The sequence below is a fragment of the Leptosomus discolor genome, chromosome 2 (assembly GCF_034619465.1).
Source record: "Leptosomus discolor isolate bLepDis1 chromosome 2, bLepDis1.hap2, whole genome shotgun sequence".
Lineage (NCBI taxonomy): Eukaryota > Metazoa > Chordata > Aves > Leptosomiformes > Leptosomidae > Leptosomus > Leptosomus discolor.
In genome coordinates, this window is record NC_141392.1 from 123,717,793 (window position 1) to 123,745,636 (window position 27,844).

Consider the following 27,844-nt stretch of genomic DNA (forward strand, 5'->3'; position numbering starts at 1 on the left):
AGGATACTCTGTAGAACTCATTTCTTTTGTCATGGCCGAACCTGTTACTAAGAATGAATGGTGGGATCATTTCAGAGCAGAGTTAGTGAAACGTGACACAAAACGAGCACTATACCACAGCTATCATCCTGTGGACATCATCCATACTGGTCTAAGGCAAGAAACTCATTATCTCATGTATGCTAGAGTAAAACCAACCTAAAACAACCAGGACTGATCAGGACTAGCAGGAAATACAGGGGCTACAAGTTAAGAGAAAACAACAAAAAGCAGCATAGGATCACCAAGCTCCATAGACCTTAATTGCCTCTGCTCCACCACCATCAGCAATGACAGCACTTCTACAGAGATTTCTGATACATGTCTGCAGCCTTTTCACCTGCTATGCCACTTCTGTTTCTGCTCAGTGATACAACAGCAGGGTTTAAGGAAGGATCATACTGGAACAAGTTGGTTACTGTTCTCGACTGGTACCCAGAAATTAGTGTCACATGGACAGCAGCGTCTTCTATACCCTAGAAACAGAAATGAAGAATATGTCAGGGATAAGAATGCACCAATTAAAAAAAAAAAATCATTCCTTATATTCCTGTATCTCCCATACCTAACTAATCAGGCACACAGGCACTGACGAAATTTGTATATACACTGGACTTTGCTTAAATGCATACAGTTATATTGTCTTTAAAGGTGCATCTACGGAGAGTTATAAACCTTGAAGCAATCCCAGACTATGCAGGTTTTCATCTGCTATATCCATTCTAGCAAATTAAACAGCAGTAAGTCATAGGCATAGACAGTTTTGTCTACGCTTAAACTATTAGCATTGTTCTGGGTGTAATTTTGCCACGCAGCAAAGAGCACTGCTGCTAACAATCCCTAGGCACGTTCTTGGATGAGACACAGAGGAGCTCTGAATGTAAAGTAGAAGATTTGGGGCTGAAGAGGGTTCAACAATGCGAGCAAGAGCAATTGTCCCAGGCATGTTTAATCTATTAGTAGACAACTGAAAGTGGAGACATGCAATTTTCCTGGAGATTGAAGCCACAGTTTTGTTTATGTGAAGCTTCACTAATGACAATGCAATCGGAACTTTTTGCTGATTGTTTCACTGGTTTTCAAAAATCACCTATTAGTCTGTTGTTAATTAACCTGGTCTAAACAGTAGGTGGAGTCCACGTTAAACTGTCCCACAGCCAAGACTTGGCTGATGGGCTACTGTTTGCCTTTCTGCCAGCGTAGCTCAGGCCAGGACAGCATAGAAAGGCCTGTAGGCTGTTGACTGTTCCCAACAAATGTGGTTTCTTACCCGAGAGGGAACTTCACACTCAATTCTCGTTGAATTTCTGTCATCCTCCAAAATTGGGCAAGGCTGAGATCCAAACAACACCATGTTTACCCCTTCCAGATTGATCCCCCTGAGAGCCACTCTCAGTCCTCCTACAAAACCAATTATTCTGTTACATTCAAGAAGCAGAATGAAATTTTTATGTACAAAGGTTTCTTTATTAGTAGGTGACTACAAAAGGGAGTACCGTCTCTCAGATGATCTGATGACGATCTGCTTCCACCTTATTGTGCCTAGCTTCCTCTCTTTCACCAGAGATCCTTCTTACCTATTATTTGAATTCTTGTCCGTGATACAGGAGGACTGGGTCTGTTTCTCGGTTTATTTTTTAATGACATACTTGCTTAAGCTGGTTGGTCTGGCCTGTGATCTCAACCTTAGAAAGATCCCCAGCCCAAGAACGAAATAAGGAAGGAAGGAGGAAGCACTAAGAATGGAAAATGAGCTTAACACAGCAGGTGCTTTCACAGTTCAAATAGCTGCCATGCACCCTGCTGTCAAAAAAGCCTTTAGCATGTGCCTAGGAAACTTAGGTTAGAAAGGGGACTTGGCAGGACTTGAGACTTAGCAGAGTTGTGAGGAAAGTCACAGACGGCTTGATTCAGCGAAGCACTGAGAAACCTCAGCTCTTTTTTGTGCCAGCCAGAGCTGAGTGTCTTCAGTCACATGAAGGATCATACCCAACACAAGTCAGACCTGCACTTCATCTTTCTGCAGCACCCAATTCCAATGCAAATAACCAAGGTGCCCCTTTGTTTTTTCAAGTGACTAGAAGATTTAGGGATGTTTTGGAGAAACAGGAAAGAGAACAGGAGTGGACATTTATGGCAATTCTAACCTGGGCTTTGTTCTTCAATGCAGTTCAGAGACAAATTTTAAAAAAATAAATAAATAAAAGAAATCTTTGAAACTTACAGCTGTTTTCTTCAGTTATTAGTACTGCAGAGTTTTAGGACTACGGCTGGACAGACAGACTGCTCAGACAAGAACTTTATTCATGCGATGTTTATGTGTATATGTTAGTATAGCTATATTACAAACCAACTGAGCTTTTATAATGATTTTCTTGTGTGATGTAAGTAAATGTCTATGGTAAAGTCGTCATATATTGATGGCAGGATCCCTTGTACCTTTGCCTCAAAGCATCATTTCCTGCTAATTCTTTAAAGCAACAGAGAAGTCTAGAAGCTTAATCTTCTATATTTTCTCTGGCTTACAATAAAAACGGGCAAACAACAGCAATCAGATACATTTACAGCGGGATCCTTCCATCCACTGGAGCATGGTAGTATCTTTAGAAAGACATCCCATGCTTATAGACTAGGTCACAGGGAACTCCCAGCACAGTACCACTAAGACCAGTGACATTTTGACAAAAGGGACCTGATGCAGCAAAGTACACGGCACGTCCTGGCTTCCTTTCCTGTAATGTTAAGTTTGCAGAGCCAGAAACGGCAGGAATGCAAAAATGAAGCCACTTGTCTAATGTGATAGTTGTCAGATAAGGAGCCTCAGATTTAGAGTACAAGATCCATGTGTGTTGTGCAAAGACTGATGCTCTTAAGTTTTGATATCTACACTTATATCCATATGCAATGAAATACTGCATATGTGCACTTTACGATAAGATTGAAGAGAGGTATTTTAAACGGAAGAAATTAAAAACACAGATGGAAGCTGTAATTCTTCCCAATTATAAATGTTCAAGGCATATGTAATGTAAGATAGCATTATACTTGCTTTCTTTTTAATGAGTGACAGATCACTGTAATTGGGAGAACTGGATTGTCAGTGAAGGAAATGAGAAGCAAAGCCTAAGCACTAAAACGTGTCATTGCTGGCTTTTTTCTTTTAGGGTTTTTTTTATGAATTCAAACAGTGAGTATCAACCTTATGACCCTCCCACTGGAAAGGAGGGGGGAAAATAAAGGAGAAAATAAAAGATTTAGGATATCTTTCTTTCCATATGCTCCAACAAAACATAAAGAAAAGAGATGGCCATACCTTCTTGCTTTTCAGCTTACGAACCCTACATTCTCCCAAGACCATCCCATGGCTCATCCACATAGAGGTTCACAGACCACCATTCCCTTCCTCTGCCTGCTACAAGGTGGCCGGTTCTCCAAGCCACACAGCTGAGCTAGCTTCATGCTGCACCTCAGGCAGCACTCCTGCTCTCAGTGATGTTTGTTAGCATGAACTCAAAGCACCTCGGTAACGAAACTAGGAGGTTTTCAGACAAAATCTGGGTGACTTTTACTGTCAGGGTAAACCTGGGTCATGTTGTTTCTGGATGTATTCCTAGCTGCTTGAAAACAAGTCGTATTCTGAGACCATTGGTCCTTACTGCACAACCCAGGTATGTCAAGACTGTTCTCCACATTTCTCACTGTGTTGGGGGAACTCTTCCTTTTCCCAGAAAAAGAAAGAAAGGGAGGCTTTTCACAACCTTTGGTATGGCTTAGCTACAGTTGGCTGGGCACCTTGCTGGAACTTCCACGTGAAGTCCTCTCATCTATGTCACATACAGGGCAGATAAGGGTCATAATGGTTCTTTGGCCCAGAGTTCTGTGGAAAATCTTCCAAGCTCTTGTCCTCAGGGATGGAATATATCACGCCTTATTTCCTCTTCTGTTTCAAGGAGGGGAGGGGTAATGGGAACGGAGGGAGCTTCAGTTTATTTTGAGCTTCCCTAAGTTTCTCAGTTTTGTATCTAAACACAGATGAGTTTTCCATTTTACCACTCAGAATAGGAATTCACTTCAACTGGACTGAGATGAACCAAAGTTTAGTCATTTCACAACTAGGCCACATGCATCTAAATACTACAGTTACGTGTCAAAGGGATGTGGGAAGATGAGCCATGAAACAATAATAGCCTTCTGGAATGCCGGAATAAACCTACACTTGAACTTACAATTCTCAAACAAAACTAGTTGTGGAACTGATTGCTTCCGCAAAGAACCAAGGAAAGTCTGTCACTTTTTGTATGAAACTTGCCCCAGTGCTTTGGGGCACACAGAATGTGTCCAGCCGTATTATGTCTTTTTTGTCAGATGGAGACCTCGGTAATCAAAGTACAGAACTGAAACACACCGTGAAAAGCAAGAAGCAGAAAACAGATGTCCCTTTAGATCTGGTCTGCCACTCAGACCTACCAATCTCTGAAGCTGTAGGAGGTTCGATAGCCACCAGCTTTGGTTCAACTCTTAGGAAGATTCCTTCTCCTGTGCTGCCATTGAGTGCAAAGCCATAAGGTCTCACGAGTAGTGTCACCTGGTAGACTCTGACTGGCAGCCTCTTCATCTGGCAAACCACTTCGGTTTGATTTGAGATTATGACGTGGCAGGTAGTATTGTTCACCTCGACCTGCAGGGCTGGCTTCTCCTCACTGAAGCCAGCTCCCCTGATAACTACTGTGGCTTGGGACCCACCATCTGAAGGAATATAATCAATAAGATGACTCATGAATTTTTGTGTAGCAATGCCTAGGATTTACTTTGACAGTTAATAGTTTTTAGGATGTCCTGATGAAGATGATAAAAAGTACACTAACAATCTCTCACTGTCCCTCATAGTGCCCATTCCCGCCTGTCCCTGTTCAGCTATCACTTTTTTCTTAAATTTTTATTAAAAATAACTCGAGCCAAGAGCCACCTTCTGCTTTAATCACCAAGCTTATTACTTGTCGATGTAAAAACATGCCTCTACTATGTATTCTAAGACTGGAGCTGACCAGAAGTGCCCCACTAGATAGTTCAGTTTCCATAAAATCAGAAATTTCCAAAAGAATACACACATGCACACAAAATCATCTTTTTCACTGAGCAGCATTTTTGCCATTTTGTTCAGACACAAAGCCTTTTACCTGATGAATACTCCACATCACTGACTAAGGGTGTCAGTTCCTGGTTGAACTGGAAAGAACATGAACCGGAACAGTTTGCAAGGACATCATTCACCACCACCACCACCTGGAGACAGAGAAGAAGGTTACCCTAAAGTTGGGAAGGGAACAGAGGTGTTTTCTGGAGCCACATCTGGCTGGTAGACCTGTAGAGCAATGCTGAGCTACCAAGAGCACTCTGTGCCAGAACAGAGCACAGCCAGGCAGCTGTTTATTCTTCTGCAGTCTCATTACAGATTTAATTGCGAGGCTCGCTAGGGCTTATCTTAGGCAAATACAGCTTTGGAAGCTGTATTGCCAGCCTTTCTCGGTGTCTGCAGGATCCTATCTCCCACTTTGCTGGGACACACAGCTCCTCCCAACTCCTGTTCTTCTAGTCATACATTGAAGACCCTACTTGCCATATCCCAGTTCTTCCCACCTTGCCTTAGGTACGAGTTTACTATGTTTAAAGCATCTTATAAGACTAATTAGAATGAATCCCAGAATGTGCCTTTTCAGCTTGCAGCCCTCAATTTTATTATTTTTTCCCTTGTTGTTCATGCTAAAATAAGGAAGCTGGGCCATGACCTTGATTATCTAACAAAAGAGATCAAGAGATATCTCTTCTGAGATTTTGGTATCTCAGAAGAGTCAACTGTCAAAGTATAGGGCACATGAGAGCCCTTCTTCATCTCCCTCCCATGTATTAAGGGTGTGCCAGGAGAGTACACGATTGCCTACAAAAAGCAAAAGCAGATTGTCTCCAAAAAACCGGAAGAAACACAGAGCTACAAAGTACTCTGCTTGAACAGACACATAATAATTAGAGGGACATTTTTATACTTGTTTCTAGCAGCAAGCCAGAATAAAGCTTCAAAAACTAAGAAGAAATCTGATTGCTGCTGCAGTTCTTATTTGATGGCTTGTCTGTACCACAGATGAGAAAGATATCGTAGGTGGTTGATTCACTGGAAGAAGGGCAGTCTTCATGTCTGGGAACCAGAAAAGCAGGATGACCTAGCCCCAAATGCCGAACAGCTGGGCTTCGAGAACATCCAGCAACACCCTGTTATCGCTACGGTGCCTGGCAGGCTTTGCTGGGAGCAAAGCTAGCAACGTGCACACCTCTGCAACTTCTGAGAGCAGAGTTTGCAACACGTTTGTCCATCCAGCAGACTCATTCAGCCATGAAACCCTCCTTGCTCCCTGTTCACATATGAAGAATTGAGAAGGACAGAGGCTCAGGGACTTGCTCACTCACAGATTAGTACCACAGCCACCATCTCCTTTATTTTGCCCATCAGTGTAACAACTGGAACACTGCAGATGAATAGAGTGTCATTCCCAAGTTTGGTGCCAACACCATAGGACTCAGCAAGGGTGTGAGTCCAGAGACAGCATCAGCCCTTGGCCATGGCCTCAAAAGAAATAAATTGTCTTCCATCACCCATGATGACCATTCTTCCCACCTGTAATAGCTCTTGGAGGAAAGTCCTGCTCCACAAACCAGGGAGCAGAATCTGACAGATTTATGGCACAGCACGGAACAGTAGATTTCTGAAAAGTTTTAGTGGCAGAAGTAGATACCTGAATATCTGTGAGGCTCCTGTATCTACATGACTGAAGTGAATCAAGAGGAAGTGTGACAGCACATCTCACCTGTGTTTTGTTATTGAAGGTAGCAAGCATATCCCCAAATATTGGCCCAATAAACACACCTCCGTCATAAACCACACGACTAGAAACAGTTGGTTTCAGACCCGTGAGGTTTTCAGCAGAAACCTGGAAAAGAACAAAGAATATAAGTTTCTTGTCATTTTTGGTCCTGTGACTTTAAATTAAAACCATTCCCTCTGAGTTCATACAGCCTTTACAAGGCAGCAAATAACTCCTGGAAACCTCTTTTCAAGCTTCTTCCATGACTCCTATCTCCAGGTCTAAATCTCATTACCCAAGACTTCACAACACCTCCCTGTTCCCATCTTCAGCTTGCAGGCAAGACACTGAAGCGAAAAGATTTAGGAGCCAGATTTGCAAATAAACTTCTAGAACTCAGTAACATCAATTGGAGTTAAGCATAGAGCGAGCTTTGAACATCTGCTTCTCAAAGACATGACTTTGCGTGGAACAAGGGCTTGCATTACAGCTGAAGATGCAGCTCAAGCTTTTTTACCATCCAGGCCAGTGTCTTGAGCATGAGAACTCATTGTTCCATCAAAAATAATTTTACATTTTTAGAAGCTGGATATACAAATAAAGAGTTTTACTTTTGTGGGAAGGAAGCAGCTCAGTCTGAGTCCTTATTCAAAAAAGACCCTTCTACTTGAAACAAAAATGATAAATCTTGGGATGGAAGAATGTGTACTGAACCTTCATTTGAGACTTATGAGAATCAGATATGAACCCATACAAAACAGTTCTCCAAAAAAACCCATCTTGGCCCATAAATCATGCCATAAACCTGTACTGAGCTTCAGTTACTGTACTAACACATTAATGTGATTATAACAGCTTTCACTTCAGTATAGCAGACCCTTTATTCTGCAGAACTGCAACAAAACACAGAAATTACATTCTAACCTCCTCGCTTTTAAGCACAGACTCTGAAGCTGTAATTTCTCCTCCTGTAACTGCAATTACTTTTTTAATCACCTAATCTGGAATTTGCTTAAACTGCTATTCCTAATGGGAAGACGTCTGTGGGACGTCTGTGTAAAAACAAATGCTGGGACAATGAGTCAGCCAAGGTCGAAGACAGTGAATGGTGTTCAAAGTGGGTGTTAGTAAAAGAAATTACTGTACATTGATAACATTGGGCAAGTCCCCAGTTTTTGTTTTCCAAGTCAGTGTCCAGATGCGTTCATAGCAAGAGTTGGAGTCTTTGGTCACAATGAAGTCGCTGGTGTTGAAGTACGGGGCTGTAGAGTTGTCTACGTTGTCTTGCAAAAGCTTGCGGAGGTGGTGGGAGGAGCTGTGTACTGAAACATCTGCAAAAGACATTAGAAAAAAGTGGATCTCATCACCCCTATGAGAGCACATTGCCTGCTCCAAAAAAAGAAAGACACTTCATTATTAGTGTGAGGTTGTTGTGGTTCAAATGTCTATAACTGCCAAAAAGAAGCAGAGAGAGAAATTTACTGGGTCCCAAATGCAAAAAGATCTGCACTATTTAACATTTAGAAAACCTGGAAATATCCCTCTGGTCAGGACCATCACAAATTTTGTTTAATACTTTTTATTGCATGTCACTCAGATTTTTGGGAGACATGAAATTTCAGTGAGCAAGTCATGTTCCTTCAAAATAGAAAGGTCAGAAACTTCCTAGATGAGACGGGTATGGGAGGAGTCAGCCTTTCAAGAAGTCTTTGTAGAGTTCAACCCCAAATAAACAAAAATGTTTTATTTCTTTTGACATAAATACCTATAGCCATTCAAAGCTGCAGATGTGATATAAATACCTACAGCCATTCAATTGCAGATAAAATAAATCTCTCTAAACCAGTTCGTAAGAGGGGAAAGCACAAGACCTGGGAACAGGGCAAGATGAATGGAGTACGTTTCTAAAAGATGATGTTCAAAGCAGGGCGCTATTGAGAAAAACTGTAGGGAAATCTTAAGTGACAACGTAGAGGAAAGAGTTATTTCACAAATATTCTAAGGCTGTATTTTCCAATATTTTCATTTGACTTTATAACTGAGTCCCCATTTCCTCAGAAAATAATTTTATCATTAGCCTTGTTTAGATTAACCTGCTCACTTTCATTCTAAGCCTCTTTGATTATTTAAACAAAGCACAAGAAGACGTAGCACATGTAAAGGGTGACCAACTCAAATCAAGCAATTCTATGCACAAAAGCTTTTGTGGTATCTGCAAACCAGTTACCAACCCTGGCAGTCTTAGAAGAGAATTAATTTTCCGGTAACCTGCAAGGGTCTTGTCACCAGAAGACCAGAAACACACATGCTGGAGAAACATCAGCATAATGAAACCTGAAGATGCAAAATCCCAGTTCAGGATCTGATCCAAAGTTCTTTAACATTAAGGTAAATATTTCATAGTGGCTGTATGCATTTTGGAGCAACCCCGTACTTAACATCTATAAATGCTGCCCTGCCTACAATCCTTAATTACTGTCTTGAAGGCCATCAAATGCCAGTATCTAGCAACTCTCACAATAGGTTTAACCTGCCAACCCATACCCTGAGCATGTCCAAGGTTCAATACTGTCTTTTCTTCACTTGTCTCCCGGCAAAGGAAATCCAGGACCTGTACTTGCATCTTCTTTTACCTGGTATCACTGTGTTGGCCAAGTGGATGCGGAAGGTCCCTCCAATAGGTGGGGATGACTTTTGCAGTCTCTGAATGGTGAGGCTGACTCTCACATCCTCCGTGGAGACATAGAGATGGCCATACTCCTTAGAGCCTTCCCCAAGCAAAGCACCTCTGTGTGACAGAGAGGGTTCACATGAAGGCATTAGCAGTCAGGATCCCCACTCGTGACACCCCCATGTCACCAGTAGCAGAGGGACACCTATGGGAACAGCACTCTTGAAGGATCCAAGGAGAATACATTCAGAGATCAGACTTGGAATACTCCCAACTGTTGCCTACATGATGTGAGCAATGCACACAACAGAAAAAGGACAGAAAAACATCTTTTTTTTTAATTACGATAGAAGAAACTGTTCATACAGCACCAAGCACAAGCAATTCCTGCCTCAGTACGGGCATTTTAAAGGACTAACTAAATGCAGCCTGGGCAGCAGCTACAACATCAAAGCAAAAAGCTTTCCTACTTCTTCCTGTGGTATCCTCAAGTCTATCAAAATCCTAACTCCCTTGAATTACAGCAATACTTTGTGTTAGAGTTCACCCAAAGCCCAACTTCTAAAACTGAAAAGATTTTCTCGTTTGCCACTAAATGCTCCTTTGTCAAAGGAAAAAGACTCTCCGTGGTACAATGATGCCACCATGTGGTTAAGTGAATGGGTAACAGCTAAGTCTCCGATGGCAGCTCTGCAGAGCAAGTGTCGAGAATCCGAAACCAAACGGAGCACGGAGCCTTCTCCAAGGACACACAGCCGGTACATCAGACTTTGCCTAATATCCCTGCCCCGATCGCAGCACGTTGTATCAGAATACAGCACAGCATGTGCTCGGTTAAAAGAAAGAGCCGGATTATTTTTTTTTTAAGATACCCAAAGACAGTGATCAGCCGACTCACTTTATAACCATGCGCTGATTTCTGTTTTCAGTCTTCCTGGCTTCAGCATCACACACTGATTTCTCTTAACATCTTCCTCTGTGAGACGGAGAAGCCCGCCAGTGCCAAGCACTTTTTTTTTTTTCCTGGTGACAGGTACTGTGATCAATCTACCTCTTAATCTTCTTTTTGATAAGCTAAGCAGATTAAGCTGCTTAAATCTTTCCAAAGCATTTTCCTGTCAGTCTTCTTCTTTGTGCTGACTTGGACCATGTCTCTGAACCCAAACAGGTGATTGATTAATTCACCAAAACCTTGGATTTCACCAGGAAATTCAAGGACTTGCCTGCTCTGGGTGTTACAGGGCATTGAGATGATCAACTCACCGTCCCTACCTTAGAGAGAGAAGGGGCAGACTTGCACCACAGTCAGACACCGTCCAGGACACATTGTAAGTAGGAGAAGACCCGACCACAGATATTGCTTCAACTATCCTCCCACCTAGCCAGGGTGGTTTGGGATCCCTCTGAGAAACTGAAAGAAAAAGAGCACAAGCATTCATTAGAGCAAGGAGAAAAGCTGTCACTATGCCTAGGTTATTTTCATTTCCTAGCTGGAAACATAGCTGTTTGGGGGGGGTTTATTTGTTTTTATCTGGGCAAGACCATTCAAGAGTTACATTTGTAGACACAGGTTTTCAAATAAACCAAAGCCATAAATATTTGGCAATTCCTTCTTGACTGTTTTCATGAAAAAACATAAATTAAAAAAAATATATATATATTTTTGTGCCTGTTACGAAATACCCTTCCTCTTTGAAAGAGTTTCAACCAGCCCCATCATTAAAGATTTTAATGCAATATCCTGGAAAGACTATAACATTAACAGAAAATAGAAAAACAAATTCCTTTACCAGTCACAGCTTTGTCTGCAATGACAACTTCATCAACGTAAAATGACTTAGATGCTTCCTTTGGCAGCACAGGGCTCAGCAAGTCTATCTGGTGCACAAACAGCGGGGAATTGGCAGGCAGGTCCTGGAGAAGCCTGGAGCGATTCGCACACCCCTTCCAGAGGTCAGTGCAGGTAAATGTCCAGCTGGAAGAGACCAAGGTTGTGCAATATCTCTTTTGCCATGAGGTAGTTGCAATAACTGACTTGTGCTTTGTGAAGCTTCCAGGTAATATCAGGTACTGCTGCTATTACTATTGTTATCGCTCATATACAGGACATTTGCTGGATGGCTTGTGATCACTCTCTACATGTCTCTGTTGGGTTGTCCATAGTAAGAAATAAAGCTTTAGATCTCTGCTTAGGTATCCTCCTCTGCTCACAAGAGTGGGATGTGGGAATGACTGCCACTGCTCTATTTTTGGCAAAAGCACTATGAGAGCATCAGTGACATCAACAGGGGTCAATCCACAGATCAGGCCCCTTGGGAGTACCAGATGAGCGCTCAAGGCTTCCAGCTCTCTCCACCACGTAGTAATTTAATCTCAATCCCATCTTCCCCTTCCAGGCATGCACACACATCCCCTTCACAACCTTACAGACACCCAAGCTGCCAACTCCACCTCCTGAAGTTCTTCAGACACTCCTCATTTTTTGAGTCCGCTTACCCCAAGTTTTACGTCTAACATCAGATGCTTTCCACCCATGTAATTCTAAGTAAGTATAGAAAATCAAAGACTACACCAATTTTCAAAAGTTTGTATACCAATGATCTCATGAGGTTCCTGGCGGGTGGAAATTAATTCATCTCTCTGTCTCACTGCAGAAAATCCATTGACTGTTGACAAAGAAACCATTAAACCAATGTCCTCAGAAACCTTCTAATGTGCTTACCAGTGACAGAACAAACTCTCCGTCTGTGTATTACTGTGGTGAGATAGTGCACATAACAAGAAACATACAGATTTTCTCCGTAAATCCTCAAAAAGGAAGTAAGTATGTTGCAGGAAGACCTTTGCAGGGACAGAGGATGCGTCAGCTTACCCCAACTGACAATTTGTTCCTATACAAATAAGAACTTACTTCTCACAATTTTCCTAATACACCGTCTTACTACGGAAAGTGTCATCTCTGGAAACTGTGAGTGTCTGGATACCTTTTAGAGTCAGTTTCATTGAAATCCCATAGGCAGGTGAGGTTCCTTTTCACTGAACATAAAGAGACATTGGTGTAGGACACCGAGATATGAAGGATATTGCTCATATGACCTTTATGTGCAAAACACACCTGCAAAAACAGGAGGAAAAAAACCTTTCACAAATCAAGTGATTGATGAGCAATGTCTGTAGAAGATACTATATTTTACTTAACATTAGTAGGGAAATATTTTGCTCAAGGTCAGTAATAAAACCCACACCTTATGGCCAAATTGCCTTGAATAATACCTAGAAGAGATGGTTCATTAACACCCAGGTGACCTGTGTGCCACCACAGTCTGACGCTGACCCGTTAGGCTTCAGTGAGGTTTTGAGGCAAAACATAGATGGGAAGCACCAACGGGGACTTCAAGGGAGGAAAGGAAACTGGAAGAGTTTGTGAGATTTGCAAGGTACAGTGTTTGGGATGGGTGCCAAGGGGGAAGTAGGACCAGAAGGGGTCAGTGAAGTGGAACTGGAAGGAATCTGGGAGGACTGCAGGAGTCTTTGGGGACAATCTCTCCCTCTCTTCTCCTTTCTTCAATGCCCAATTTTTTGCCTTCCTACGGGTAGCAGAGAAAGTATGACAGGGTTGAAATCAAGACCTTATTCCTATTAAAAGCAGATGTAGAAGATGAGCAGAAAGGTTATCCAGGTTAAACAATACCCACATGTCAGGGATCTCAAACTATCCACCCAGTCAACCGAAGACACTCTGCTCTTTCCACAAGCATAATCCAAAGTCATGAACCTTTGTGGATCTAAAAGAAGTCTTAAACAGACCAGCTGATTTTATGCCATTGATCTGGCTCTGAGTATTCACTCCTCAGTGCAGCACACTCATCAAGAGCAGCCACTTACATGTGTGTATTCAGTGAGATCATATCTTGGTAGAGTTGATGGGGAAGTTTTCACCAGCTGGCTTGGTCTGTGAACACTGAACCTTCCACAGAAAGGCTCTGTTCCACTGACAATGTGTCCTGTGGTAATGACGCCCTTCATATCTGACAGATATAAAAAAACAAGAGGGGGCGAGAGGCTTGAAAATTATTCAGAAGACACCAGCACAATCAAGAGATTCATGAAAATACAGGAAGTGGGTATCCAAAATTTGTCAAACAGTCCTACTCGTGAGTGTTCTCCTGCCCTGATAAATGGTGAACATCTGCAGGGCAATGGTTCCCCAGCTTAAGGGCGCTGAAAGACACGAGGAGGGACCTTGGGATTACTGTTCTGACCATAAAACCTCATGGCAAATGACCATATTTAAGCCATATAGAGTGTGTTTGACCAAATCCACTCTTTTTTTTTCCGGAAAACACCCAGCCAAAGCTGGAAATTGGTATGCGAAAACCCAGTGAACCCACCTTCCCCTTTGGGATGTTGGTTCCATTAGTCTACTGACCCTGCTGCTGAAAAAATGCTAGGATTTCTTTTCTTCCTAATACATAAAAGATTTTCTTCCGTCACCATATACTGACAATTCACCATTTCCTTCAGTAAGAGATATAAAACCTACAAAATGGAGTCAATACCAGAGTTTAAAAAAAAAATGTCAAAAGGAGGTAGCTGAGGTTCTTTGCACAAGTGTTGGATCTGTTGAAATCTTCACTGGAAGAAATAATGGATGTAATGTTTAGCTGTGTTCAAGGGGAGATTTTGTAAATACAGGGAAGAAAGAACCGCTGAAAGTAGTTAAGTTAAAAAACATATTATACTCAGGAAATTGAGCTGAAAATATTCATATTTGGATAAAATTAATGATGAATTGTGATACATAATCATCCAGTTTTCACTCTTCCCTAGGCATCTATTTTTCTTTCGGCTGAAGACAGGACACTAGGCTAGGTGGACCCTAGGTCTGAATGTGTGTGGCTGTTTTATTTTCCTGGCATCCATTCACCACAATTTCACCATTGTTCTGCTGTCTTTTGATGTTATCTACATTTTACAATCATCAATGAAAATTCAAGTTCTCCTTTGTTCTATTTCTTATGCATCAATTTTTATTCCCACTGTACTGAACTATCATTGCCTTTTACGTCAAGTTTTTCTCTTTTATTAGTTGGCAGAATTGTATATTTGGGATCAGATTAAAAATGTCTATTTGCTATTTTAATTTTTCACACAAAGCTTCCCTCCCTCCCCAATTAAGGTTGATTAACTGATTTCCTCCACTTGGAGGAATCAGTCATCATACATACGTATTACCAGCTGGGACCTGTACAAGAATTTGATATGGGGTCTCCAGGTAATCATTTACTTTTTGGTGTAGGATAAGCATACTGCTATTGCTGTCAGATATAGAACGATAGAATGGGCTGGGTTGGAAGGGACCTTTAAAGGTCATCTAGTCCAACCCCTCTGCAGTGAGCAGGGACATCCTCAAATAAAACAGTTTACTCTGAGCCCCGTCCAACCTGATCTTGAATGTTTCCAGGGATGGGGCTTCTACAACCTCTCTGAGCAACTGTGCCAGTGTTACTGGAGTTACTTTCTACTACAGTAGCTTTCTGATGTGCACAATACCTTCAGTGTTAGAAAACTATTATCAACAATTTGATTTTTTTTTTTTTTACAAAAGCTGTCACTGCTTTACGCTTTGCCTGAGCAGTTAAGTACAGCACAGATATTTGCCCTGTTTCACTTTCAGTCATCAAGACACACTGAGAGCGAAGACATCCAGAGTCAGAATCAGCCCTTTCAACAGCCTGAGCTGTAGCTATTGGGCTATACCAGATTTGCTTCCCCAGCAGACGTATTGAAACATGAATTTCACACACCCCAGAACTTGCATTTTTTGTCTGTACTCCCAACCTTTCTAACAAGCGAAACATATCACCTGCTTTGATAAGTGTGTTGCAATATGACTGAGTCATACAGTGTATTACAGAAAGAGTCTCTCATTATTATATTAATCATGTTGGTTTTAATATTAGTTCCATAAACTCCCCCATCAGAAAACATACAAACAATGAATAGCTGATAAACATATATCTATGTACTTAAACACATTAAAAGTGTAAATTTACTGTGATTAAAATTTTAAAGTACACATTTCGTCAAAGGAAATCAACTTTCACAGTAAATACTGCTTATTTGTCATAGAAGATCAGTACCTTCTTTCTCAAAACCATGGCGGAAAAGGATTTTAGCAGAAGTTGGCTCAGTTTCACATCCTATTGAAAGAAGTTCCTCTATTGCTGTTTGAACCTTGAAAAAAAATTAGGAAAGTGAAAAGTATTCACAGTACAACGGTGTCTGAATCATTTCCACAGAGAGCTTCAACACACACAACATCCCTACATTCTTCATCAGCCAGGGACCGGTGGCAAGGTAGCTCTGAACAAGCAGGTAGCCAAATGGTAGAGAACAAAACTCAGCTCAACACAGAGTGTAAATTTCCATGTCTGATACCCTTCAGGGGTGCAAGACATCCTTTAGGTGTCCAGCAGCCTCCTCAGAAAGGTGCAGATTTTTTACAGAGCTATATCACAGCCTGACCATCTGCATGGCTCCACCAGCTCTGCTGACTAAATGTGTGATGACTATCATGGAGCTGTCACCCAGGGCAGTTTTAATAGTGGCCAACTACCATATTAAGAGACCATGGGATTTTGAGGAAGCCAGATCGGAGCTCCTGTCTTAAGCAAGAGCCAACTGGTCCTAGAGGAGAAGTCCAAGGGTCTGGTATCTGCAGATACTTCATTGCAGACATGACAGGGCAAAATCAGCTGCTGTGATATGCTTAGAATATACCTGGGAGTCAACCCCACAAAAAAATCCAACTGTAAGACACTCCCAGTGTCACACAAAATTTATCTCATTTTCTGGGCCAAACACTCAACCACTGTCAAGTAGCAGAGCTCCATCAATGACAGCTCAGCAGAGGACTGTGTGTCTGCATTTGATGACGCTTACCTGGTGAGCCGTAGCATTTGTGGGGATCATTCTGCGTGACGTGTTATTCCAGGAGATACTGAAGCACCCTGTACCAGACACGGTCAACATCTGGAAAGCAAAGCAGTAAATAAATTTGATGGTTGGACCTGATGATCTCAGAGGTCTTTTCCAACCTAATGATTCTATGAAATAAGTGAAAACAGATACAAACTGCATGAGATGCACAAACCTGGTATCTTCTACTGAGGAGGATTTTACAGCCAGCATTTTGCCTTTTTAAGCCTCTGTAAATCAAGAGTCCCTTCAGCTACTCTTAAACTGCTCTTATCCACCATGGTCTCTCCTGACACAAGCCTTGGACTCCGGTTCTTAGATTAACGGGAGCACAAGGGATACATGACCTGTACAGACACACTGACAGCCACAAATGGTCCCTAAGGCTCCTGACCTGCAGCTATGGGGTTTTACCACCAGCAAAAACTTCCCTCATTGCTGAGCACTTCATCAAGCCGAAAGTTTCTATCATCTTGATTGCAGTATGGGGTTAACCAGATAACATACACTGAGCGTGCTGTCACTAAGGAGGAGAAATAAAATTATCCCAAACTTGTATTAATTAGCATTAGTTAACAAGGTGAGGCATTAATGAGTGAGATAAAACCTGAGGGGAGTCAGCATTGCTTACACTAACACATGAGCAGATTATAATGCAATCATAGGATTTATATACACCCACCAATGTGTGTAAAAACCACGAACACGTTCAGCTCATGATGGTATTCTCACCAACTATCTCAGCAGGTTAAAAAGAAGATCAGCACATACTTTCATGTCTAGCACTGACAAGGCCTTTACAATCAGGATTTGCTGCGATCAGTGTCAATTGAATCAGGGCTAGTCCAGCTCTCAGGGTCAGGCACCCAGAACTGACCTGCACTTCTGGAAGATGCAAGGCATGAGCCCGAATTTCATGTCTCTCGATGTAGTAGTTGTTCACTACGTGGGGATTCAGCCATGTGTTATGTATCTGGACTCCAACTCTCATCCCATTGCTGGGTGCCTTTCCATGATGCAGCGCTTCCAGGTAGTACCTCGAACCAGCAGTTAGCTCAAATTTGTGGGATTTTGGCTGCCAACTCTCACTCCAGCTCTTCACCCAGTTCTCAGACCACTCCGAATTGCCAGCAGGGAGAGATGCTATTCTCATCTGTGTCCAGAACAACCAAATCAATCAGAGACGTTTCTCCAGCCCTAAAAGATGCTTTGTCCAATACCATAGCTCAGGTCCAAAAAAAGTCTTGTGCTTATAGCTGATAGCAGTAAGTTGGTGGTTGACACATTCCTTGCTATTATACAGGAAAAAGCCATCGTCTCGAAGAGCTTTGGATTAGGGTTCAATACCATAAAGACAATAATTCTTATGGCTGATCCTAGCCCTACTAACAGTTCCCCGTACAACTTTTCATGGATGACTTCTGTTCTACATCTCACATCCTCCAAACACAAAAGAAAGCACTATGTCTACAGCCTTCTGAGACGTAGTATGTTACCATTAGTAAGACCAGTAATGCTCCTTTTTTTTTTTTTGTAAGGAAGAAGTCCTTTATACTTCTTCTAGCCCTGTTGAGTTACTAGGCTTAAGAATAGCCCAGAGAAATAGATCACCTTTATTTATAGCATCCTCTCAGCTTTATAAAGAGAAGGACCAATGTTTTCAGAGGGCAAAATTTCAACAGGTAAAAAAAGGAGGCAAACTGAGGGGGTCAGACATCAAGCCTTCAGGTCTCCTTGCACAGATTGTTAGCGATGGTGATGTGCTGAACTAACAAAAAGGTCTTCTGGAAAAGACATTCAAAGACTCTGGTTGCAAGACTGGGGTTTTCATGAGCTGGGCATCTGATAGGTTTTATGTAAAATATCAAATATAATTGATTTCACTCTGCAACAGATTTATAATAAGGGTCAATATGACAATTCACACTGGGGAAATTCGCACTTGTTATGACCTTAATTAAAATCATTTCCTATCCTGATCTCATTTTTTGTCTGTTGAGAGTAATACCTTATGTTCTGGATCTTGGGACAAACTGAAGTAGAGAGAAGCCTGACCATCTGCCTGAATCCAGAAGGTGTAATTGTTGGTCTGGGGAGCCACAAAAAATCCACGAAGCCTGGAGCTAAACAAAAGCAGATCATCCATAATATACAAGCAAGTTACTGCAAAAATGCCCCAGCCCCACATCACACCTTCACATGTACACTGAGTAACAAAGAAAAACTGTGAGACCAAGCTATAACAGAACAAACTCAGAGATTTTAAAACTGAAGGAACCTCAGAATGACCCATTTTCATGTTAAATGTCATTTATGCTTTACAGAAGTTTTCAAAAAGGAAAAATAATTAAAAAAAAAACAACTCAATGAAAATAAATATGGGTCAGTTGGTCACTTTCTTTGCTCATTTCTTCTCAAGCAAAGTCTCAACCTTGAACAGGAAGTAAAAAGCTCAAAATCACAAACAAGACCAACCGAGAAAAACAAAGTGATAGAAAAAATGAAAACATTCATTCATATTGTACAGCTTTTCAAGGATGTATCTGAGGAGGCAATGAGCACCAACACGGTTCAGATATTTTCACAGCTTGAGGCAAAGCAGTTTATTTCCATTAACTCCACCCGCGCTGCAGCTGCCAACATCAGCTGAGGATCTGGCCCCTCACATCTGGACAGAGCTTCAGAGCAAGACAGCCTCTAACTGGAGGTCCTTCTACTTCTGCAGGAACTTCTTTTGGGGTATTTCAGCATATTGAGGACAGGTAGAGAAGAAATACTGAGTGAAAGCTAAAGGAGGAAAAAATGAAATGTTTCTCTGCATATTTTGAGCTTCAAAAGCACCTCGGAACAGAAGGTTTGCTTTGATTCAAAGCAGCTATGCAGTAAGGCTCTGCTATAAAGAGCCGCCAGGTGTTATTGCTACACCTTACGCTGCTAAAGGTGATTGCCATGGCTTCATCTCTTTTTAAGATCACCAAGTACCTGAAGGACTTCTTTGCCCCAGACAGAAATCTTACTGGGGAACTGGCATCAGGTACAATCTGCCATCTATATCCGGGACCTGCTTCTGTCAGATCAGAGGCATCATTCCAGACTTCAAAGAGAAGCCCTCTGTTTCCTAGGAAGTTAAAATAAAAGCGTTCTCAGTAGCAGCCAACAAAAATCCCAGAGCACATGCTAGAATCAGTGGTGTAAGGAGGCAGGCCAGAACAGAAAATTTTAATAATGAATTGGCTCTGTCTGTGGGTATTTTTTGCAGTCCAAGGCAGAACACAGATCTTGCTTTAGGGAAATAGTTCTACCTTGAAATCCTCCACCAGAAAGAAAGCAAATCTGCAGAGAGCAGAGCATCCAACCAAGCTCACATGTCTGCTCTTGCAGGAAACGGTACTGAGCAGACCCACAGTGACAATGAGCTAAGCTTCATCTTATGCACAACAATTTCCTACTGCAATGCTCCACTCAGTGTCCCCAGAAGCCTCTGAGGTTGCTCTAGTTCAGCTATCCTTACTCTAAATATTATCCATACTTTTTTTCCCCTCATTTTCCACAGCCCTACACAGCAGGCTGACCTTCCGCCCACCACGGCCCATTTGAAAGTGGTGGGCTGAGCTCTCTACCTTGTCTTGCCTTGCTGTAGAGTCATGGAATAGTTTGGGTTGGAAAGGACCTTTAAAGGCCACCTAGTCCAACCCCCTTGCAGTGAGAAGAGACATCTTCAACTAGATCAGGTTGCTCAGAGCCCAGTCCAACCTGACCTGGAATGTTTCCAGGGATGGGGTATCTACCATGCCTCTGAGCAACCTGTTCCAGTGCTTCACCACCCTCATCATGAAAGATTTCTTCCATGTATCTAGTCTGAACCTACCACCTTTTAGTTTAAAATCATTACCCCTTGTCCTATCACAACAGGCCCAGCTAAAAAGATTGCCCTCATCTTTCTTATAGGCCCCCTTTAAGCACTAGAAGAACACAATAAGGTCTCCCCAGAGCCTCTCTTCTCCAGGATGAACAATCCCAACTCTCTCAGCCTGTCCTCACAGGGGAGGTGTGCTCTGTCTCTCCCTCTCTGGAAGGCCTCTGAACACCTCTGTGACCCTCCTCCCTGTCAAACCTAGGAGAAACTGGGTTGATGTTGAGGCACACAGGATTTTGGAAAGCCCTGTTTCTTGATTGTGTTCCTCACCAAACGATTTCTGCCCTCCATTTCCATGTGTGTGTTTGCTTTTTGGACTTTCAGTTGTTTGAATACCATACCTGGGTGGGGGGGACCAAGCCTCCTGCTGTTGCCAGCTGGCTCGGTGGTGCATCTGATTTGCTGGGGAGAGACGTGCTTGACTTTACAGGGGACACCTGGCAGCAGGAAAAGGAGACAGATGTGCTGTGTGAGACTTGGAAACACAGCTGAGCTGCAGCATGAACCCATCTTGTTTCAAAAAAGGGACAATTACTTTGCTAAAAGCCTGGGCTTGTTCTATCAGGCAAGTAAAATGGTTCATGCCCACAGTCAAGGTAACTGGACCTTCCTGATGGTGAGTCCTACAACCCCCACAATGGTATCCATGAACATCAGTTGGGTTTTGTGGTCAGGGCCAGGACCACTGTACTGAAAAAAAAAAAAAACAAAACACCCCAACAAAAAGAAAACATTTAACACACTTCTTCTCTTACCTGCAGCAGTGACCTGCACCGGCTCCTCAAAGAAATCCCCCGTGACAGTGAGATCAGTGCCTCCTCTGAGACTCCCGCCAGCTGGGAACACAGAGGCTATTTCTACAGAGGAAAGAAAAGAGGAATCTGAAAACAAGAATTGGAAAGGTTAATCCCAGCCCTATTTCTGTTAAAGCCAGCAGTGCACTTGCACAGTTTCCAGCCGGAGCAGGCTCCTGTGAATGAAACAGGCATCCCACTGATCCTTCACAGGGTTTTTGGCAGCCGCTGGGATTACACCAGGAATGAACAACATGGATAACTCGGCTGCATGACAGGAGAAACACTGTAATGCTTGGACTGTTACTTAGCAGTGGCTGTGTCTGTCATGCTCAGATTGCAAACCGATGTATTCTGTGTTATTGACGAGCTCTGTGAAAAAAAAGGTGGAATTAAAACTGTTTTAATCCTTTTGACCTTCTCTGACTCGATTCTCAATTTAGCCTATACATTTAGATGTTACCACACTTTCCAATCATCCCTTCGGCTTCAGGGACAAATGGAGGGAGCTGAACATCTGATATCCGAGTGTTCAGATCATGACCACAAGAATCCTTCTGGATTTTATCTCTGTTATAGTCACGCCCTTCCACACTGGAAACCTATTTTTCTCTTTGATGACATTTACTCACTTTGTATGAGTTTAACCACCCAATTGTATTTGCGTAGTTCTGAAAAGAAAAAAGACTAATAAAGAAAGATGAGGGGTATTAGTCTATGTCTGCATATTTATTATTCCTGTTGTTAATTCATCCGGTATTTAAACTTTACTTTCATAATATTGACTGCTGGCTAGCACAGTACAGTCTACTAGACAGATCTGGCAGATCTTGTTTCTGCTGGTGCTCTGCCAATAGACAACTTCATGCAAGGTTATTACATTTTACTGTGCCTCAATTTGTAAACAAGGGCATAAAATTACCCTCTTTTACAAAGTGTTTGAATTTAGAGGAGAAACAAGATGTATGCTATAAAGAGCATACAAAACACAGACACGTATCAGCTAAGTTGTTTGTTGGGTTGTTTTTTTTTTAAAAAAAAAAAAAAACCCTCTTGTTACTTTTGAACCACGTTTCTCAGATACAACCAACATGGAACTATTGCACTGATCACAGAATCATTTTGATTGGAAAAGACCTTTAAGAGCATCAGGTCCAACCATTATCCTAATACTACCCAGCCCACCATTAAACCATGTCCCTAGGCACCACATCTATACATATTTTGAACACCTCCAGACAGGATGACACCACTACCTCCCTGGGCAGCCTGTTCCAAGGTCTAACCGCTATTTCAGTAAAGAAATTTTTCCTAATAACCAATCTAAATCTTCCCTGGTGCATTATTTCAGCCAACTAGAAAGCAAAAACTTGATAGGAACTTGCTGAGGACCTGTGCAGGTGAATCAAGTGGTCTTTCAGCTTCATGCAACCTCTGACTAAGGCCAAAGGCTGCCCGGTGCTCTGCATTCCCTGATCCCCTACTTTTGCTTTGGCTGTTGGGCACATGGTCTTGCTGAATCTTGGGCACTATTTACCCACTAGTATAATACTGAGCAGCTGCTCAGGATTTCATTGTCTGCTGTCTACAATAGAGCTGGAAATGTCACATGGAGGTTATTATTGTTAATGTATCTTATTTTTTTGTTGTTTTAGACTAATGGTGCAGTAACTTACCATTCACCATTTATCAAGAACTCAATTCTTGGAATGGCCGAACATCATCTCCTCCTTGTAGCTGATGTGGGATTTATCATTATCCTAAGGTCTGCATTTCTAAAATCTCAACCTTATCAAATACAGTGCCGTTTAAGGGGGAAATGTTTCTCTAGATGCAACATCCTAAGTCTACAACTGATCTGGACACGAAAAGGAACAACAATAAAACAACACTATCCCAAACCCTGCTGTACTGCTGTTCTTTGGCTGATGATCTCAGCTTAGGCTGTCCAAAACAGAGTTCAAACATACCCCTGTATGAGAGGAACACTAACTCACTGGGGATGTAGGACATAGCCCATGGCAGCACACCGAGCCCTAGCACATAAATCTAGGCTTCCTGAAATGTTTTATTTTTGTATAGTCAAGCCCATACCAGGGGAGTGGCACACCCAAAATGAAGATACAACAGGATTATGTTTGTGGGAAGAGCAACAGTGAGAGGTCTTGTCTTAGATCACGCTGGGACTGCCAAAAGACAGTGCAGCCAGGGAGGTCAGTGCAATACCTGAATGCGTTTGATACAAGAAAAGCTCCTGTTTGGCACTGATGAGCCAAGCACCTTTGTGTACTGCTGACCTGCAAGAGAGAGAAAATGTCTGAGAGATCCTTGGCCATCTAAGTTAAAGCAGACCTCCTTTTGGCAGAGCTGGAGCCCCCTCTCCAGAGGGATAGTGCAGCATTTCTACAAGGACCAACACCACTTTTCGCCAGCACATTGAGGCATGGATTCAAGACACTCCATTACATGGCTGAAAGTCTTTATTAGAAGTACTGTTCCATTGTAAAATATCGTTTTGACATTTTCATCCCCCTTTTATGACTAAATTCTTTCCCATTTTCATGAATAGTTAAAAGCAAAGTGAAAGGATTTTCTTCAGCTGGGCTTAACAGATGACTTATGCTTTGGGCACTGAAGCTAAAGTATTAAAACCCCAGAGCGGAGATGCTTTGAGGGAGAAACATTCTCCCTTTTTGTTCCAAACTTGATGACCATCTTCTCAAGACAGCAAAACCTCATTTCTAAGAAATTAACACAAGATTCAGTAAAAATTAATCTTATTAACATATCCTGGATTCAAATGCAGCTGTGTTCCCATGCAACACCACAGAAAAAAAAAAAAAAAAAAAAAAGAGACAAAAAGAATCTTTTACTCACTTTCCTTTGTTAAACACCAAGAAGCTAACATTGTGGGACCCTGGAGGAGAGAAGAATAATATGCTTTAAGTAGAAGCGTGGATGGCTCCATGAAGAGCGCATCCTACCAAAGTTTGTCCAGGTGTCCCGGGCATGATTCTCCTCTTCCTTACACTTTCCTCACAACAGTATAACTGTTGATTTCAGCAGTGTGTGTGTGGGAACTGAACCAAATATCATCTTAAGGAACTTAGAGCCTTAGTTCATATGTAGACACTATGCTGTAGATAAGTACTGTTACGTATCTGAACCTGCAATCTGAATCTCAGGGGTAGGATGGTTGTCTAAGTGCTTTGTGTCATCTTAGACCCTATGGATTTTATGTGACCTCGCTTGCCATGCTAGGAAGGTACAGACCTCCTTCAAGACCTCCATTATCTCTGACACCCCTCTGGAGAGATCCCAGATACCCCAGGACATCTCTAAAGTTCAGGGTATCGAATTGTACCACCAGAGTCTGCATGAGAGATGGACATTAATTTCTATTTTATATATTTCACTCAGATCATCTTTCCCAAGCAGGAAGCATGCTGCTCAGACAAAGCTTTGGGAAGAAATCAGAAGATTGTTCAAAGTGCTGGGAAGCAAGGAAAAATGAAAGACATCCAACCTGCTACCAGAGAGATCATGAATAGAAGGGGGCACCAAATTTGTTCCTCTCTGATAAGAGAGAAGTAAAGGGAAGGCCCATCACATACAAGAAGCAATAAAGTGAAGGGAAAAAAAAGCTAAACTGAGCAAAGACCCCAAACCACATTGTTGCTGTTAGCAATGTTCACATCTCTGTCATGGTTTCACTTGAGCACAGCAGCCCATTTTCTCCAAGACTGTGCAGAGGGTCTGAATCACTGCAGTGCCTGTGTAGAACTGTGGAAAGCCTTGACACGAAGCAGGTTTTCTGGTCTCAAACCTGAGCTGAATTCCTAACTAGAGACAGACCAGGGACTTGTGATGGACACCCTCCCTCTGCCCTCTGGAGTTGCAGGAATAGCAGAAATCCATGCTTTTCCCCCCTTTTCACCAACCTATGTGGTTCCCTTCCACCCGACACTGCAGAGTTCCCAGTCCATCCTCTGCCCGAATAGCGTAGCTGTGGAGAGACAAAGGACTTTGCTAAGTCTTGTGAGCAAAAACAGCAAAATACAGTGAGAATCATTTAACCAAAGACGTGGACTTACACATCTGAGCTAGTCACACTTGGCTCCCTTTAGAAATAAATGAGAGAAACAAGTGAGATGGGAGAGGAACAACCAATCTCCCCACTGACAATCAGGAACTCAGCATCTTAAGAAGAAGACTACCAGCAACACCCAGAGCTCCAGGTTGGCTCCTTTGCCCTTGTTACCAGAAGTCAACCCACTTGGTGACCTTAAGAACCCCCATTTGAAGCAAGAACTGAGGGGAGACAAGTCTGGGTACAGGGCGAGGGTGAATAGGATAACAAAAGTGTTTCCCCTCTACCTGCATGTCCCTAATCTACAAGTAGGACCAGGTAGGAATTAACGCAGATATGGTGGCATTACATCAACCTTCTGGAACCATGGAAAGAAGCAAGTCCCATCATCAACTCACATTTGCGTGCAAGTCCCCGTCCTGGGAGGCAGAAGCAATTTTGCCGTGCAGTAAGAGGATCCACTGAGGACCCCAGGAGCCTTAGCACTGACTTCTGCAGGAACAGGATTTTACCCTGGTTCCGTGTAAAAGCAGCCTCTCCCTTTCCAGGGTTCTGCGAGAAGTGCATCATTCATAAAAGAAGCACTGCTGCATAGCCCATGGCTCCTTTTGTAATTCAACAAGGTGCAAGAACCAGCAGCCTAAAGGGTCTCCTGTGACTTACAGAAGACCAGGATACATTAATAACACTAAATGAACAGTGCCAGGGCCCAGACACCAGAGCCTGTCTGCCTATGCTGTTAAATTTTTAGAGCTCTACTTGCCCAGTTTGGGCTCAAGTCAGCTAAATCCACATTTCAAATTAATGTCTGTATATGACAGAAGACAATACATTGACCAGAGTCAATAGGCAACTTGGAAAAGCCTAAACTGTTTTGGAGTCTAACCAGTGGGACAGAACAGATGTGGCCAGGGCATAACGTATCATCTCCGGGTCAGATAAAAAGCCCTGTCCCTGCCTGGTTTTAGCTACAGCCACAGAGAGACAGCAGCCCTCACCCACCCCTGTCACAGACCATATGGTCAGCTGCCCGTGGTCCCTTTCCATCTTAAGCCAAAGCAGAAAAGCTTCTTCAAGAGCCCAGAAAATTTTTGTGCACAAGCTGTGCTGAGCCCTTGCACCAACACAAACCAAAAGCAAGTAAAGAACTGACATGTTTCCAGCTCGCCTGTCAGCAAAAGAGCAGAGACTGGTCCATCCATCTCCTTCTGCCACAAGGATAGCTGGTCTAGGCAGAAAACAAACAGGGAAGATGAGATATGATACAACGAAGATTCACAAATGAAATCCTGATCCTGTTAAAATCAGCAGCCAATATTTTCAAATGGGACAGAAACTTCCCCTCACTTCTATCTAACATTCATTAACCCCCTAGAAAAGTGGACAAGCCCTAATCTCTTACCTCTTCACCTGCAAGTGTATTCACCAAATACTGTGAACTGCACCTCTGTAAAGATTGTGGCAGGACCATCTTTGAGAAACCTATGCCAGCTCTGAATGAGGCTACACCTCCTCCCTGTAGGGAAAGGGTTGGTAGTCTGAGCTCCAGGAGGACTATACCCACCCTTACCTTCCAGAAGCAGCAGGTAGCACAAGTACAGCATCATGCTTGTACAACCGTAATGCTTCAAGACACAGCTCAGTCATTTTTTTATTTCACTGAGGAAAAACACTACAAACAAGCTCTGCCAGAAATCATCCAAGCCTCTAATAGCACACTCAGGTATCCTCAGTTTAAAGAACAAATATGGCAAGGGACATCTTCCTCTGGAGGGGAAGAATCAGGTGGGAATAATAAATTCACAGTAATCAGCATAATAAATCACAGTTGGCAATGATTCTTTGACAATTAACGGGCAATTAAGGAAAATACGTAATTAAAACCTGTAATGCAAACACTTTGCTATGACCCATGCTTCAGAGTGTGGTTTTATGAAGTTTTAATAAAAGATTTTGCTTTTATTAGTACATCTTGCTGATACAGGGATGCTTTTCCTTTTAAGGATGAATAGAAACAAATTCGGTGCTGCAAAATATTTGGTTCAGCATCACTGCACCATTGCATCCCATACAGAGCACGGAAAAGGGTGCAAAACACACTTGAAAGTATAAAAACCGTTCTCTTTTTTTGCTCCAAACCTTGAATCAGTGTGACTGAGTGACAGACTGCGCTGGTCAAGTCCAAGTCCCCACCTGGTACGCATTTACTAACATACCAAAAATGGGCAAAATATTCATGTGAAGCTACAACGTGAACCTGTCTGGTATGCTAAGATTTTGAGGCCATTTCCTTTTTGGCAATAGTGAGGTTAAGCTGTAAATAAGTAATCCAGCACTGAAGCATGCAGGCACCTGCAGTCAGACAGACCAGCCTTTCTTCCCACTGATCAAAGTTTTCACAGTTCCACCAGAGGCAGGTAAAACAATAATTAATATTGAACAAAGGATGCTAATGCATGCCCAGCGAGCAAAAATGTGGGGCTGATAAATGGGTGCAGC

General features: G+C 42.4%; 1 protein-coding gene across 1 annotated transcript in view; it reads right to left on the minus strand.

Annotated features, from left to right (window-relative positions):
• The window catches only part of PKHD1 (PKHD1 ciliary IPT domain containing fibrocystin/polyductin), a 265,896-nt gene that overhangs the window by 227,728 nt on the left and 10,324 nt on the right, over positions 1-27,844 (minus strand). The window contains exons 7-28 of the mRNA XM_086461672.1: positions 26,499-26,573; positions 25,197-25,261; positions 24,133-24,172; positions 23,482-23,552; positions 21,217-21,318; positions 20,803-20,898; positions 19,528-19,663; positions 18,554-18,668; positions 17,423-17,698; positions 16,510-16,599; positions 15,708-15,801; positions 13,450-13,592; positions 12,549-12,679; positions 11,355-11,539; positions 10,837-10,975; positions 9,527-9,681; positions 8,040-8,224; positions 6,897-7,019; positions 5,217-5,322; positions 4,507-4,785; positions 1,310-1,440; positions 380-515 (exon numbers count right to left, since the gene is read on the minus strand). Of these exons, the coding sequence (XP_086317798.1) occupies positions 380-515; positions 1,310-1,440; positions 4,507-4,785; positions 5,217-5,322; positions 6,897-7,019; positions 8,040-8,224; positions 9,527-9,681; positions 10,837-10,975; positions 11,355-11,539; positions 12,549-12,679; positions 13,450-13,592; positions 15,708-15,801; positions 16,510-16,599; positions 17,423-17,698; positions 18,554-18,668; positions 19,528-19,663; positions 20,803-20,898; positions 21,217-21,318; positions 23,482-23,552; positions 24,133-24,172; positions 25,197-25,261; positions 26,499-26,573 (2,873 nt within the window). The remainder of the gene's footprint in view (positions 1-379; positions 516-1,309; positions 1,441-4,506; positions 4,786-5,216; positions 5,323-6,896; positions 7,020-8,039; positions 8,225-9,526; positions 9,682-10,836; positions 10,976-11,354; positions 11,540-12,548; positions 12,680-13,449; positions 13,593-15,707; positions 15,802-16,509; positions 16,600-17,422; positions 17,699-18,553; positions 18,669-19,527; positions 19,664-20,802; positions 20,899-21,216; positions 21,319-23,481; positions 23,553-24,132; positions 24,173-25,196; positions 25,262-26,498; positions 26,574-27,844) is intronic.